This window comes from Netta rufina (genome assembly GCF_964035555.1).
Source record: "Netta rufina genome assembly, chromosome: 9".
In the NCBI taxonomy this organism is placed as follows: Eukaryota; Metazoa; Chordata; class Aves; order Anseriformes; family Anatidae; genus Netta; species Netta rufina.
Window position 1 is genome coordinate 11,845,985 of NC_140132.1, and position 15,465 is coordinate 11,861,449.

The 15,465-nt window shown below is 55.8% G+C and overlaps 3 protein-coding genes across 3 annotated transcripts in view; 2 read left to right on the forward strand and 1 right to left on the reverse strand.

Moving 5' to 3' along the window:
• SLCO2A1 (solute carrier organic anion transporter family member 2A1) overlaps positions 1 to 814 on the forward strand; it is a gene marked incomplete at its 5' end in the record, with an annotated part of 28,643 nt that extends 27,829 nt beyond the window's left edge. The window contains one exon of the mRNA XM_084291798.1: positions 123 to 814. Within this exon, the coding sequence (XP_084147924.1) occupies positions 123 to 243 (121 nt within the window). The 3' untranslated portion in view covers positions 244 to 814. The remainder of the gene's footprint in view (positions 1 to 122) is intronic.
• A 3,171-nt stretch (positions 815 to 3,985) lies between these two features.
• Positions 3,986 to 6,171, forward strand: LOC311212628 (PHD finger protein 7-like; the record flags this gene model as incomplete). Its single annotated transcript, XM_084292124.1, has 8 exons — positions 3,986 to 4,102; positions 4,293 to 4,394; positions 4,538 to 4,662; positions 4,943 to 5,105; positions 5,197 to 5,303; positions 5,539 to 5,649; positions 5,853 to 5,971; positions 6,077 to 6,171. 8 exons carry the CDS (start codon positions 3,986 to 3,988, stop codon positions 6,169 to 6,171), a joined length of 939 nt encoding a protein of 312 aa, XP_084148250.1.
• Positions 6,172 to 8,713: 2,542 nt separating this feature from the next.
• Positions 8,714 to 13,884, reverse strand: SRPRB (SRP receptor subunit beta). Its single transcript, XM_084291905.1, has 7 exons — positions 13,740 to 13,884; positions 13,550 to 13,644; positions 13,353 to 13,430; positions 11,725 to 11,807; positions 11,166 to 11,302; positions 10,615 to 10,669; positions 8,714 to 9,533 (listed from the first exon to the last, which is right to left on the reverse strand). Exons 1-7 carry the CDS (start codon positions 13,849 to 13,851, stop codon positions 9,317 to 9,319), a joined length of 777 nt encoding a protein of 258 aa, XP_084148031.1. The 5' UTR covers positions 13,852 to 13,884; the 3' UTR covers positions 8,714 to 9,316.
• Between the last annotated feature and the right edge of the window lie 1,581 nt (positions 13,885 to 15,465).

Here is a 15,465-nt window from a genome sequence, read left to right on the forward strand (position 1 = left end):
GTACCTGTCCCCAGCCCCACTACCTGAGGCTGCCATGGGATGGTCCCTCAAGCTGGCACTGCTCCATGCACAGCTGGGGGGCCACCTCCAGATAGGACATCTCCATCCTCTTCTCTTAACAGATACCTGGGGCTGCAGGTGGGGTACAAAGTGGTGGGCACCGTGCTCCTCGCCCTCATCGGCTGGAAAGTGAAGAGGAGCAAGGAGTACAATGTACAGGAGAAGGCAGCGGGACTGGTGTAGCCTGCCCAAGGACTGACTCTGCACCTCCCATCCTCACCACAACTACCTTGTCTTTTGGGGAGTTTTGGTGGGTTTTTTTTTGTTGTTTTGTAAGGGAGCAACTTCACGATAGCAGCTCTGAACTCCTCTCGCGACACACACAGCAGCCGGCGATCAGCCCGTGGCAATGGCATCTCTGTGCTCCCGGCAAGGGCTGGTCCTCGCCAGTCCCATTTTGGCTGCCCACCTGGGACACATCGTGGAACAGCTCCTCCCAGGCTCTTGATCCAAGTCTCACCCATCGCTTCAGGCTCCCCAGGGAGCAGGAGGTAGATGGGACTGGAGCGCAGCCCTATCCTGTATACCCAGAGATGCCAGCAGTGGTCCTGGCCCTGCTCCACTGTGACTTTTCCAGCCAGGTGATTCCCCCTGGCAAGGACAGGAGCAGGGTGAATGGTTGCCAAATCCTGGGGGCTTCCCTGTCTGCCCCTGCCCACCCCTCTTGCACAGGTCAGCGTGGACGCGCACAGGCATTGTGAAAAGCCGTCACTTGCGGTCTACTACAGAACATTTTGGGGTGGGTTTGGTTATTGTGTTGTGTTTTGTTTGGTTTGTTTTTTTAATAAAGGTCACTTTTCCAACTGCAGTGGTTTGTTGATCGCCCCCCACCCTGCCCAGAGCCATCCCCAGGGGCAGGCAAGGGATGGCACTCAGCTCCTGAAAAGATGATGGGATGGAGCTGGGTCTTGGTGAGGGGGAATTGCAGTGGAGCCAAGAAAGGGGATGAAGCTGGGAGAGGAAATGGAACTGGGATGGGGGAAAGGAGCTGGGCATGGGAGATGGAGCCACCATGGGGGATGGAGCTGGGCTGGAAGCGGGGAAGCTGCCTTTGGTCATGAGGCTGCCACAGGGAAGGGGCGAGTAGAGATGGAGCCATGCTGGGGGCTTCAGCACAGTAGGGAGCCTTGGGGGATGTTCACTCCCTGCTGCATGAGATCAAGGCAGGGCACTCCTGGGCTTTACTGCTGCCAGACCACATGAACTTGTCACACGTGCAAAACAAAATCCTGTTTGTTTGTTTGTTTGTTTCCCGGTGCATAAAAAGATCTACTGGTTTGAGATGAAGGGAAGACACGGGGTGGAAAGGAAACCTTCCCAAACTGCTCTCCAGGCATGACGGGGTGGTTGCTGCTGCTCCCAAAGTGATGGAGGCATGAGGGATGGCTTTGACTTGAGAGCAGGCTGTGTTAAACCCCCCATTTGCTGCACGAACTACTGCAGGCAGTTGCGTTATAACGGGAACACCAAACATTTAATCATGTAATAGTTGTGGCTGCGACCACCAGCCCGTCCCCAGGAGAAGCCCAGCCATGCTGCCCAGCAGAAGGGCCTGGCATGGCAGTGAGCATTGTCTGTGCACCTGGGGACCCTGTCATCGCCCGGTGGCATGGTGACAGCAGCCAGGATCTCGTACAGCCTCAGACACAGTCACAGGCTGGCCATCTGGCCATCAGAAGGCCAAGCCCATCTGGCAGCCTCCTTCACAGCTGCCCCGGTGCTTGGGCCTGGCTGAATGGCCACGCTTTGGTTCAGGTCCCTGCAAAACCTCCGGACACACAGTGGGGTCAGGGTTGGAAGGCACCTCTGCAGGTCACCTGCTCCAACCCCCATGCTCAAGCAGGGCCACCTGCAGCCATGCGGACACTGGGCACCACTGAGAAGAGCCTGGCTCCATCTCCTTTGCACCTTCTCTTCGCATATCGATATCCTTCAGCCAGATCCCCACAGGCCTTCTCCACAATGAGCAGTCACGGCTCTCTCCAGCTCTCCCCAGAGGACAGATGCTCCAGTCCTTCCACCAGCTTGGCTGCCGTTCACTGCGCTCCCTCCAGTAGGCCCATGGCTCTCCTGTCCTGGGGAGCCCAGAACTGGACCCAGTCCTCCAGCTGGGGCAACTCCAACAAGCCTTGAGGTCTCCAGCTTTCCTCCCCAGGGCCTCAGCTTCCAGCTTCCCTGCCGTCAACTCCAGGAGGATCCTGCCAGGCCATTTCTCCGGCCTGCCCAGGGCCCTCTGCAGGGCAGCACCACCCTCTGGTGCATCCCTATCTCCTCCCAGCTTGGACCAGCAGCAGACTTGCTGAGGGCACGCCCTGCTCCGCAGTGCAGATCATTCATGAAGAGGCTGGGCAGGACTGGGCCTGGACGTGACATTGTTGCTAGTTCATGTCCCAGCCTCACATCTCTAGTGGGTTTCTGTGGCAAGGTTTTGGTAGCAGGGGGCCATAGGGGTGGCTTCTGTGAGAAGACTCTAGAAGCTGCCCCATGTTAGATAAGGGCCCCGCTGCTGGCCAGAGCCAAGCCAATAAGCAACGACTCTGTGAGAGCATATTAAAGACAGGGGAAAAAAACAAAAACCAACCGACCAACCAAAACAAACATGTCTACACAGCAGCTGGGAGAGGGAAAGGAGTGAGAAACAGCCTCGCAGGCGCCAAGATCAGTGAAGAAGGAGGGGGAGAGGTGCTCCAGGCACGCAGCAGAAGTCCCCTGTGGCCTGTGGTGAGGACCATGGTGCAGCAGGCTGTCCCCCTGCAGCCCATGGAGTACCACAGTGGAGCAGGGGTCCACGCTGCAGCCCGTGGAGGAGCCCACGGTGGAGCAGGTGGCCCTGCGCTGACAGAGGCTGAGGCCTGTGGAAGACCCCTGCTGGAGCAGATTCGGGGCCAGACCTGTAGCCCGTGGAGAGGAGCCCATGCAAGAGCAGGGGATGTAGGGGGAGCTGCTGCCCGGGGGGGACCCAGGCTGGAGCAGTGTGCTCCTGAGGGATGGACCCTGTGGGACGGACCCATACTGGAACAGTTCTCGAGGAGCTGCTGCCTGTGGGAAGCCCAAGCCGGATCAGTTTGGGAAGGACGGCATCCCGTGAGAGGGACCCCACGTTGGAGCAGGGGACAAGAGTGACCGAGAAGGAGCAGCAGAGACGAAGTGCTAGAGACTGACCGCAGCCACCATTCCCCCGTTCTCCTACGCCTCTCGGGGGGAAGAGGTGGAAGAGGATGGCTGGGGGAAAGGTGTTGTTGTTGTTGTTTCATTTTGTTTCTTTGTTTCTCACTTCTCTGCTTCTCCAGCAGCCCGCGAGCCATCTCCCTGTGCCCTCGTCACAACCCACGAGGGTTTCTCCCTCGTCTTTTCTCTCCCTGTCACACTGAGGAGGGAACGAGACAGCAGCTGGGTGGGCGCCTGGCCGCCAGCCTAGGCCAAGCCACCACGGCCATTCACGGGGATGAAGAGGCTGCACCGTGGGCTTGGAAGCCCAGGGGGTGTCTGTGAGGCTGGGGGAGCTCCTGGGCCCTGCCGCATCATCCACCATTCCATGGCCTCATAGTGACAGGTCACTGAGGGAGCACAATGACACCAGTGACACAGGCGAGTCTGTGAGGGACTTTGCATCTCTAGTGAGCGCCAGGCGTGGAGGCAGCAGCTCCTGGCAGCGAGGCGAGGCCAGGCGAGGCGAGGAGTTGCTGCGCAGCATGGCTGCCGTAGAGGAGGAGAAGGCCCCTGAGGCACAGGAGGACGGTGAGAGCAGATGCCCCAGCAGCTCCCTGGAGATGGAGGGCCCTGAGCACCCCCTGGGGATGTGCAGAGCCGCTTGGGCTGTGGACACCCGGGGACACCCTGCCAGGAGCCCCCGACCAGGCCCTTGCCCTTGCGGGCGTCCCTCGGGGACACCTGCCAGGTGCTCAGGGGGGGGATGCTCTCATCCATGGCTGCCGCCCTGCCTCCCCCAGAGTGCGTGCTGTGCCACCGCTCGGACACCAGCTTGGATGGCTGCGGGCTGATGCAGCAGGTGGACGGGGTCTGCGCCCACGTGCACTGCCTGGTGAGCTCCCCGCGGCTGCCCGCGCCTTTCCCCAACCCCTTGACTGGCACCTGGAGCCCACAGGACTGTGTCATCCCCAGCGCGCTGCTCGCTGGCTGTCACCTCCTCCTGCTGCGCTCCCAGCCCAGCCTACCCACCATGGTCCCTATCTCCTTGCCCTGAGCAGCTCTGGGGCTTTTCTGTCTTCCAGTATCCAGCCCAGGGCCTGTACCAGCGAGGCGCTGAAGGGGAAGGAATCTTCGGATTCCTCTCCGCGGATATCAGGCGGGTAGTGAGGCGGGCAGCTCGCAAGGTGAGGGCTTTTTTTGAGCAGACGAAACTTGTGGCAGCTGAGCCCAAGCCCTGGCAAAGAAATCCTCGAGGCTCTGGACAAGCTCCGGGCAAGTCCCAGTGGCCCCGGCCACGTCACTGACGGGGCTGCTGTGCTCTTTGCAGCGCTGCTGCATCTGCCGCAAGAAGGGGGCCACCGTCGCCTGCCGGCAGAAGCGGTGCTCGCGCCGGTTCCACTTGCCCTGCAGCTCCCAGCGGGGCTGCATCTCGCAGTTCTTTGGGGAGTACAGGTACGAGCTGCCCTACGTTGGGCTGCAGCCCCCTCTGCCTCCGCCCTGCAGGCAGAGTCCCCAGTGTAGCACGCGTGCCCCAGGGCCCAGCAGGGAAGAACAGAGCCCCAGCCAGGACATGTGGGGAAATTTTGGGTGGGGGGCTCGTTTGGGGAGGAAAGGGCTGACAGGGGGGCCTCGTATGCCCCTGGGGAGGTGGTGTCCTCTCCAGGCTCTGGCCAGAGCTGTGCAGGGCCTCTGGCAGTTCCTGGCCTCACTCAACTCTTCCATCCTCACCCAGCTCCTTCTGCTGGGAGCACCGCCCGCAGCAGAGCGTGGAGACGCTGCAGGAGGGGCACACCACGTGCATCATCTGCATGGAGGTGGTGGAGGACAGCCTCTCCTACACCACCATGGTGTGCCCCTCCTGCAAGCACGCCTGGTTCCACCGGGGCTGCATCCAGGTAGGAGGCCCTTCCCTCCCTCTGCCAGCCCGCAGGGACACCATGCGCCCAGAGCGGCGTCCTGCTCACACGGGGAGTCTCTCTTCCACAGGGACAGGCGTATCGGGTGGGCCTCAGGCACTTTGCGTGCCCCCACTGCCGGGACCAGGAGCGCTTTGTCCCTGAGATGGTGCAGATGGGAATCCGCGTGCCAGACATGTACGTTCCTTCCTTCCTTCCCACCCCACTCAAGGCAGGAGAGGGCACAGCCCCAGCGCTGTGCCAGGCTGGCCCTAATCCCTCCAGGCAGACTGTCCCCAACAAGAGGGGCTGCCTGGGGGACAGGAGGGCGCTGGCCTGCTGCCAGGGATGCCCCTGAGCCCTGTCCCAGCATCATCACTGACACTTGCTGAGTGCCCCATGAGCTCGTGACCTTTCCTACTTTCTCTTGAAGAAAGCCGGCTTGGGAGCAGGAGGAGGAGCTGGCACTGCCACAGCTGCATGGCCGCTGCGATGCCAGGCAGTGCCTGTACAGGGGAGGCCGGGAGCAGTGGGAAGAGGAAGGGTGAGCATCCACAGCAGCAGCTCCCCGGCTGCTGGGGGCTGTGAGCCAGATCTCCACCAAGCCGTGCAGTGGCTCTGGGGCTCTGCCCAGGCACCTTCCCCTCTGCTGGGGCGCCATGAGCAATGCTTCTGGAGCCTTGGGGGCCTTTGTGGCGCCACTGCCTGCTGGGGTCTGCGTGGTCACCAGCACAACTTCTTCCCCAGGCCCTGGCAGCTCCTGCTCTGCTCCTCCTGTGCTGCCAGCGGGACCCACCGCCGATGCTCCGGCCTTGGGGACACCACCCAGCAGTGGGAGTGCGCTGGCTGCGCTGGCCCGGGCACTGGTAAGGGGCATGGCGTGCTCAGGCTCGGGGCGGCAGAGCCCTCCGTGCCCTCTGCAGGCCAGGCAGGGTGGGCAGATCCGCTGACCTTCCTGCCTCCCCTTGCAGCTCCCAGTTCCTCACCCTCACCACCGGAGAGGAGAGCCGGCCGTGGCAGGGTGCTGCCCCAGCGCCACAGCCCCTACAGCCGGCCACAGCCCTGATCCTGGCCTGGGGACAGATGCTCCATCCTGGTGTCCCGCCGCCAGACAGGGTCGGGCTGTGCACTTGCGGGCATCCTTCACGGAGAGGACATCAAGGAGGTGCTCAGTGGGGGAACGCTTGCACCCAAAGGCAGGCGAGGGGTGGCACTCAGCTCCTGCCGAGATGAGGGGATGGAGCTGAGACACGGCGAAGGAGCTGGGACTTGCTGAGGAGGAAGAGCGACGGAGCCAGGAGAAGAGATGGAGGCGAGACCAAGCCTGGAACTGGATGGAGAAATGGAGCTGGGTCTCCGGGACAGAAATGGGCCTGGGTGATGGAGCCGGGACAGAGATGGAATTGGGATGGTTACAGAGTCATGCTGGTAGGGAGAGAGCTTGGGCAGGAAGTGATCCCTCAAGTTGGAAGGGACCCACCAGTGCTCTCCTATGTTTGTAAACTGTCCCTGCAGCGCAGAGGCAGGTAGTTAGCCTAACCCAGAGCCTGAGAACAATGTTTACCAGTAAGAACAAAAACAGCGCACAAAGCTGACCAAAAGGAGAAAACAACTCAGTTGTTTCCCATTCTGCTCTTTCCCTCAGCCACTCAGCACACAGTGTGCTGCAGCTCGCTTGCATTTTCCTGTGCATTTTCCTGTACAAATAAAGTGTTTTTTTTTTTTTGTCTATGTGATTATCACTTCTTGAACACTCAGACTAAGACATAAATACACACAAAACACCCACCCCTCAAAAAAGAAGAAAGGAGGCACTGCTATTTACCAAAACAGACCTGACCACCAAGCAGGAAGGGGACCCCCAGTGCTGTGCTGAGCAGAAGCAGAGCCTCAGCACGTGTGCATTTGAACAACTCTGAGAAGAGTCAAGGCAGAGACAGACCAACCAAATCAGGACTGGAGCACAAACATTTAGCCAAACACTTTTTATTTAAGGAATATATTTATTAAAGAATAACTTAAAACTGGTTGTGGCCTCAAACTACCTTATCCTACCAGAAGCTGATGCTCAGCCTCCGCTTTGGAAGAAGGGTCTATGCAGAGTTACCACCCAAAGACAGCAAGATTCTCGTTTCAGCATTAGGGATTGAAATACGGAGTCCTGTGAAGGGACTCCAGCAAAGAGAGTTCAAGCAAAACAAGTTGCAGCAATGGTCTGGCTGCAAATAGAAGGATATAAGGTACTTCATCAATAAAACCCTCCCCACCTCCCATACGGATCAACACCTCCTGGCTTGGTCTGGAGGTCAGCCTCGCCTCAGCTCTCCCTTGCAGTCACCAGCCAGCCTGGAGCTTTCCCTATACAGGAGGGCACAGCCCCTTCCTTGCTCAGGACCACCCCCAAGCACTCCCAGCTGCAGAGGAAAGGGCCAGGTGCCCATGAAGACACACCTGGTCCACAAGACTACAAGTGCCAGGCCCAGCCCCATCGCAAGCACAGGTCTTTGCAGAAAAGGCTGTTCTTGCTCTTCCCATCACTACTAACCCTTGAGAATGCTACAGGGAGGCAGAGGATGCCCAGAAAGAAGGGAGAAGAACACGACAGATCAGTGGAGCGATTAAGGAAGCATCAAACCAGAGATGTCTGCAGAGGACAGAAAAGGTCTATCAGGAACCATTCAGTCCCTCCTTCCCTCAAACAAAAGAGGAAGCAAGAAAAATGGAGGAAAAGCTTTAATGCAATAAGACCTTGCAAATCCAGTACAGCATCCTGGAGAGCAATCATCCTCACAGAAAAGCCATGTTGAGCTAGCACCCCAACAAAGCACAAAGCTGCTGGGCAGGGTGACTGCCTGGTGTTTTAAGGCTGTTTGTTGTTCAGGAAAGGGAAGCCGAATAGCCAGCATGACACCAGGGTCTCATCTCCCACATGGCCTGCACTAATGCTGCTGCAACACTTCCCTTTGGATAACCAACACTCCTGGCAAGAGCAAGGGCCCTTTGGAAAGTTCAGGTCTAACGCATGCTAAGATACCACCACCATCACTTCCAGCCTCCAAATAGCCAGCCGAGCCGCTGCAAGAGCCAGAGCAACAAGCACTCTCTGAGTGAGAGCACGCATACAGCAGCACCTTTGGCTTCAACCACCACAAACAAGCACTGGAAAAAAATCACATTTCCTTCTGTACCAAGCATCTTTTTGCAGGGAGGAATCATGCTTGCACACGAGTGTGCCATCTGCCCAATATTCTCTCTCACTTCGCTGCAACTGCTGATTACAAACACAAAAAGGTCTCTTTATTGCAGTCACTAGGGAGAAGACGGGCAGGGGATTGCACAACAAACAATCTGGCATGACAGATCTCACCAACAACATAGGCATCTATCTAAAAATGCGTCTTCCTCATTGCTTGAAGCTAAGACCCTTCTGTAACTGTCATATGGAAAGCGTGTATTCACGTCCGTCAGAGGAGAGGGAAACAAGCTTTCAGGTCGTAGCCCTCATTTTAAAGAAAAACTCCCAAGAACCATCCAACAGAAGAAATCACCGAAGGACAAAGGCACCGCAGCCAGACACCGGCAGTGCACAGTGACAGAGGTAGATGAGCCAGCCTGCTTTGGGGATTTATTAAGTCGCTCCAGTCCCACAGAAACTGGACTGCACCAGTCTGGAAGAATGGGGAGGTAGGAGATAGAGGAAAACAGCTTTTTTTACTTGCCTCAGCAACTGCACAACAGAGAGAGTCTGTGCACTTTGCCAGGGCAGCAGGTAAGTAAGCAGAAGTAACAGCGATGCAACGCTAAACCAAAGCGGAAAAGGACAAAGATTCCAGTCTCTAGAAGACTCACCTGGCAGTGCTCTTGTCCCTAATTTGCCTGGCAGCTGTCACATGAAAAGACCAAACATTTCAAGGAAACACAGAAGCCCGCAGGGTAAGCATCCCAGAGAAAGATGAAGGAAGAGGAAAAAAAGGTTGCAGCGTGATGGACACAGTCAGAGAAATCACACCAGATATTACGTTACTCCCAAGGCCATAAGCAGCAGAGGAAGACACCGCAATGCTTGTTTCCAGCTTTTTCTAGAAATTTCCAGAAGTATCTTCTAAAAGATGAGATTTAAGTGCCTCAAACCATCTCTTTCCTTTCACTCTCCACGTGTCCCACCCACCCAGCCTCCCCACATCTCTCCCTCCTGCCCTGCCCTTCTCCATTCAAGCGATCTTGGCCAGCCACTTCTCAAGGCCCTCGAAGTCAGCATCTCCCTCCTCTCCCTTGCTGCCACGGGCGCTGCACTCCACAAACTCCACCCTCATTGGCAGCTGGGAGAAGTCAAAGTCCTTGCCCTTCTTCCCCAGCTGAGCGGGGCCCCCTGCGGCGGAGCCATCCAGACTGGTGGGGGCTGCAGAGCGGGTCACTCGTAAGGTGTTGCTGCAGAGAGAGAAAGGAGAGGATCAAGAACCATGAACCAGAACAAATTACCTGTGTGACAGCTGCTGAGATGTGGTCTCTGCACAAAGTGAATCTTATCCATCAATGTGATCAGCCTGCCAAGAGCACAGATGGATACAAACCAAGCACGTTAGAGGGAGCAGAATTATTGAGCTGTGTATTAGCAAATTCATTCATCCCCAGGTCTGACCCCTCTTCAGCAAAAACATGCGAATCCGATGCAAACATGAACCTGGAGGCACTGCAGACTGTACTAGACTTAATTTAGGATGCTGAGGGGAAAAAAAAAGTCAAAAACATTTGAGTTGCAATGGGTGGGGGCAAATTGGTGGGAAGGGCTAACGCAGGGAAGCGCTGCTGCTCAATTCCTCAGCGAGGCATGACTTCCAACCATAAGTGTCAATTTGGAGAGGGAAGCAGAACTTCAGAAGAGGCAAAAACCTGTTCTCGCTCTAGGGAATGAACCTGGGCTGCGAGAGCTGCTTGTCTGACTGCAAGTGCCTGAAGTTAAAAGGCCCACAGTGCTCAAGACCTTCACTAGTTCAACAGGCCATCTGGGCAGGGGGAGGCACCGTGATATCGGGGATCACGCACTGTGATTTGACTGCCTCCCAAATGCCAGGCTAGGGAAGACAAACAGCAATCTCTGCCCAGGATTTCAACTGCCTTACAGACGGGAGGTTAGGCACTCAGCAGTGAAGAGGAAGCGGTACAAATCACCCTGCTGCCATCTACCGGCCAAAGAGCAGGGCAACGAGACAGCTGCATTCCAGGAACACGCATTAGTTTGGAGACTTTTAGGTAAGGACTGGGATTTTCTCCACACTACAGCTTCTAGCAAGGAACACACTGCCTTTTTTTTTTTTTTTCCCCAAGACTGCAGCAGTCCTAGATCAAGCAATCTTCTCTCATCCTGATTACACCTACACAGACAAAACAGAATGCTCTTTATCTTCAAAGAACAGATGTGGCTCAAGGGGCTCACTGAGCATTGGCAGAAGAGACAGAAAGGAGAAGAAAGAAATGCACAGAGAGGTTTAAGATCCAATTTCACACTTACAGCTCTTTCTCCAGCTGCTGTTGAATAAGTTTCGCTGATTTTGCCATTGTGACATCTAGACAGAGAAGAGAAAAGGAAATTAGCTCATTGGTTTTGTCAGAGGTCAGAACCGGCTTCAGCCTCCTAACGTTACGGCACGGCCTGCTCACACCGTGCTGTCGTTAGACCTAACGGCACAACAACAACAGTGTCTGTGCTAGGATAATGGAGAGAGGAGCTTTGTGTCCGTGGGCACGAATGGCAGCAAGTCAAGTGCCTGGTATTTGAAATATTGAAAAATACCAAAATTCAAATACTTTTTTCAAAAAATATTTTTTTTTCAAAAAGAAAATTTGTTTTTTTCTCATTGTCTGAAAACACCAAACTTGATTCTGGTAAAAAGCTTCTGATTAACTTAGAGGGATCCACACCTCCATGGGGAAAGTTGTAGAGACCTGAAAATCTAGCAGCACTCCTAAATCGTGATTTCACCGTCACACATGGCCGTTCATCCCAACAGTCACTCAGGGACTGAACAACCTCCATTCCCACCTTCAGGACTCCCACAGTACCTTGCTTGTTGCAAGCTATCAGCAGCGCGGGCGCATTTTTGAGCACTGTGCTGTCGACCAGGACCTGGTACAGGAACTCTGCCACATCCTTCACCTCCCGCTGGAAAGCTACGCTGTCCACGACAAACACAATGGCTCTGGAGGAGAGAGAAGGGAGCAGGTGTTGTGCACAAACCTCTGTCACCACCTTCCCCTGCAGATATCGCAGCCTAGGCCAAGACAGCTGTTTCCACACCCAGCCTCATTCAACCTAAAAGCAGGTCAGGACATGGGGGCTGATACACCCCCCCTGTTCACACCCAGCATGAAACCTGTCCCTCTCTGTCCCAAAGACATACCGCATCCCTAAACCCTCCCTGCTGCATTTGCTTTGCCTCCTGATGCACTACAAAGGCAGGCAAGTGGGGGAAGCAAAACACCCAGTGCCTCAAAGTAGAGCTGACTCTCAGGACACACACACACACTCACAACCCAGCGCACGGCACCCTCACCTGGCTCATCCCTGGCAATAAATAACATCCCCTGCATCCTCCTCCCCAGCCAACCGCCTGCACCTTACCTGGCTGCAGCCTTGAACCTCTCCAGGAACTGAAGCCGCAGGCTCTCGTGGCCTGGGAGGTCGATTAAAGTCACATTAGCGTTCTAGAAACAGAAGCGAGAGGTTGTTAGCAACACCTGCACCTGGGGAAAACCAGTCTGGTGGTGGGCTCCAGCTGGGGCAGCAGTGGGGAGTGACCCCCTACAGCACAGAAGCACGTTAACACTCCCCTGGGTGCAGTCTCTCCATCGGCCCAAACAATAATGACAGGCTGAGGTGCTGTCTTAGAACCACTGAGGAACAACACTCGCGGCCAGGACTCGGTAAGGAGAGAGCGACAGCAGCAAACCGCCCGGCAGAGCAGTGAGGACAGAGCACAACCGCGCAGAAACGAGCACGCTCCACCCTCTCCTCCTCCAGACAGCCCTCCCTGCAAGCACCACGCACACAGTGTGAGTGGCAGAGCTTTAGGAAGGCTGCCTCACTCGGTAAAGGGCAGGTTTACACCGTCTCTGTTGGTGAATATACCTCTGCACAGCAAAATCACAGCCTCCCGCTCTGCTTCGAGATATCTATTCAGGCAGACAAGCTACCCAACTGCAAGCCAACCTAAATGCACACAGCTTTGTTAGGAAATAAGGCAAAAGCAGCCTTGCAAGATACTTCTTCAATTAAAAGCAGCAATCACTTCTCTTTCCACGGGCAGCCAGCCAGCCAAAGCAGTGACATTAAAGAGAACAAATGCCTCTCGCAGGCTCCTGACAGATGTGACCACAGAGGGCCACGTCACCATTCTCAGCAAAACACGTGCTGTTCCCGAGAGGGGAAAAACCGCTACACGGGATCCTGTCTGCTCACTGCTTTCGTATTTTAATGGAAACCTTTGATCAGAAAAACAGCAGCCTGTCTTACAGCATTCCATCACCCCAAATATCTGTCTGCCCAATCTTCAAGAGACGTTAATTTAAAAAACTAAAAAGCCCTGCAATTCTTTTTACTAAGTTTTTAACCCCTTATTATTACCTTTGTTAGCACAGATTGCCACAGAAAAAGCAGAAAAACATCTACCTTTAAAATTCACCAGCAGGTAACATGCTGTCAGCTCATGCTTTCACTGCCACGTGTGCACCCGGCAAGAAAAAGAAACCCTTCTGAAACTAAAGAGATCGTTGTAAATGGAAAATAACCGCAGCAGCCTAGCATCTGGAAATAACCAATCCCTTCTGGGGGCCAGATGAAGTTCAGCTGAAGGCCATTTTTAAGCCTGCAAACTTTCCAAATACGGATTTTCTTGGGAGTGAAATGAATGCCAAGCAAACAAACTCAACGCAACAGCACAACGCTTCCTCACAACTCTTCCTGCTCCGTGCCAGACCCCTCTCTCCACTGCATATTTTACTCAGTGCTGCATGTTCTACTCAGCTTTATAAGATGCTCCTTTTCCTCTTGTAAAAATAAAAAAAAAGGAGGAAAAAGAAACACCTCTGCAGACAAGGAGTCCCCAATACCTGCCAACCTTCTCCTGCCTGCACACCGCCTAAAGGAATCCTTCCCTGCTGAGGCCGAGCAAAGGGCTGGCTCCGAGCTGGAAGCCGGCAAAGCACAAAATCTCCCGCAGCGCTGGGAGCGCACAGCCGGGGCTCGCTCACCTTGTCGCTGCTGACCCTGTAGACGGCGGAGCTGTCGGTTATCGACGTCTGCGTGTCCCGGTACTTGCCCGTCAGCAGCTGCGGGGAGGAAAAAAAAAAAAGAAAGAAAAGAAAAAAACAGAACCAAACGACGAGAGGGTGTTAAAGGGAAGGCAGAGCCTGCAGGGAGCCTCGTGGCCGGCCCGTCCCGCACTCACCCTGGCGAACAGCAGCGTCTTGCCCGCGTCGCAGAGCCCCAGCAGCAGCACGGCCCTGCGGCCGCTCCTCCCGGCCTGCGCGAGCCTCCAGAGCACTGCGGGGCACAGCGAGGCCGGCCTCAGACACCGGGGGCCGCGCCGCGCCCCGCGCCGCCCCGCACCGCCCCCCCGGCCCGGCCCCGCGACTCACGGAGCGTGAGGGCGACCAGGAGCAGCGCCAGCAGCACGGAGAAGGCGGCGGGGCCGGGCGCCTGCAGCTCCCGCCGCAGCGAGTCCAGGTACGGCTCCAGCGCCCCCGCCATGGCCGCGCCTCGCCTCACCCCGTCCCGCCTCGTCCCGCCGCCGCTGCTGAGGCGCTGCCGCGGGGGCTGCTGGGAGTTGTAGTCCTGGGCTGGCGGGGGAGGCACCCTGAGGGTTTTCCAGGGCCAACCCCTGCCCAGGGCCTCGTCCAATTTGGTCTTGGGTGTCTCCATCGGGAGTTGGGCTCGGTGGTCCTTGGGATAGAAGAATGGGGGCTTGCTTAATCGCATTAAAATAGATATTGCCGAGTGTCTTTGCTTACTTAATCCCATTAAAATTGATACTGCCGCGTGTCTTTGCTTACTCACCAAAATAAGGAGTCTCGCAGCCCCTCACAGAAGGCGTTTCCTGACAAAAATGGGGAACCTGCCTCAAAAACCGTCCCAGACCCACCTTGTGGTTTGGACAAGAGCCAAGGAGCAGCTCAGTCTGTACCTTTGTACAGGGGGCCAAGCAGTGGTGATGGAGTTCTCAGCCTTCATCCCCACAGCCCCCCGACGACCACCACCACGCAGGCGCAGATGGGAGGAGTTTATGGAAATGACTGCTTGGAGCTAATTTTAATACAAAGCGGGGGTAGGTTATGAATAGGTATGGGCGCACTGGGAAACTTCATGCATTTGTAACTTTTTACTGCATATAACCAAAGCAGGTTGCTGCGTTAAGGTGTGCATGCGTTTGGGAGCTATGTGCCCAGCCCCAAAATAAACCACATACCTACTTCATAACTTATTTGCTTTGAGTTATAGAGTTCTTCCACAGATCATACGGATCCCCTCCAACTCAGGATATTCTCTGATTCTATGATCTCCAGGGATGGGGCATTCACAGCCTCTCTGGGCAACCCGTTCCAGTGCCTCACCACCCTCTGAGTGAAAAACTTCCTCCTGATATCTAACCTAAATTTCCCATCTTTGTTTAAAACCATGTCCCCTTGTCCTGTCACTATCAACAAATATAAACAGGCGTTCCCCTCCTGTTTACACACTCCCTTCAAGTACTGGAAAGCCACAATGAGAGGCAGGGATGGCCAGAGGGGGAAAAGGGACATAGGTGGGGAAGCAGAGGGAGGAGGCCACCATGGAGAGATGGCAAAAAACATCCCAAATTGGTTAAAACTGAAGGAGCATCATCCCCCAGCTCTGCTGGAGGTCTGGAGGGTGGCTGCGGGCAGAGCCGCTGCTGGCAGAGCTGCTGCTGGCACCCTGAAGGCTCTTCCCACTGCCAGGTTGTCACCAGAAGGTGATGGAGTGGTGGTGGGCATGGGTAGCCGGCATCTGCCCAGGCAGCAGAGATGTCAACCACATCCCTGGAGCACAGCCAGGCTGGGGTGGTGGTTGCTGGCCTCTGCCTAGCACTTGTTAGACCACACCTAGCTGCTGTGGCCAGGTTTGGGCCCCTACTTCAATGAGACCTTGATGAACAAAAGCAAATTCAGCACAAAGCCACCAGGATGACCCCAGGGGCTGAGGGACCAGGGTTTGTTGAGGCTGGAGAAGAGATGGCTTCAGGGCAGACCTGGCACCAGCTGCCACATTTCTTCCAGATGGCAGGAAGATGGATCCAGGCTCTTCACAGTGGTGCAGAACAAGAAGCAAGGGAAGCATATTGAAACA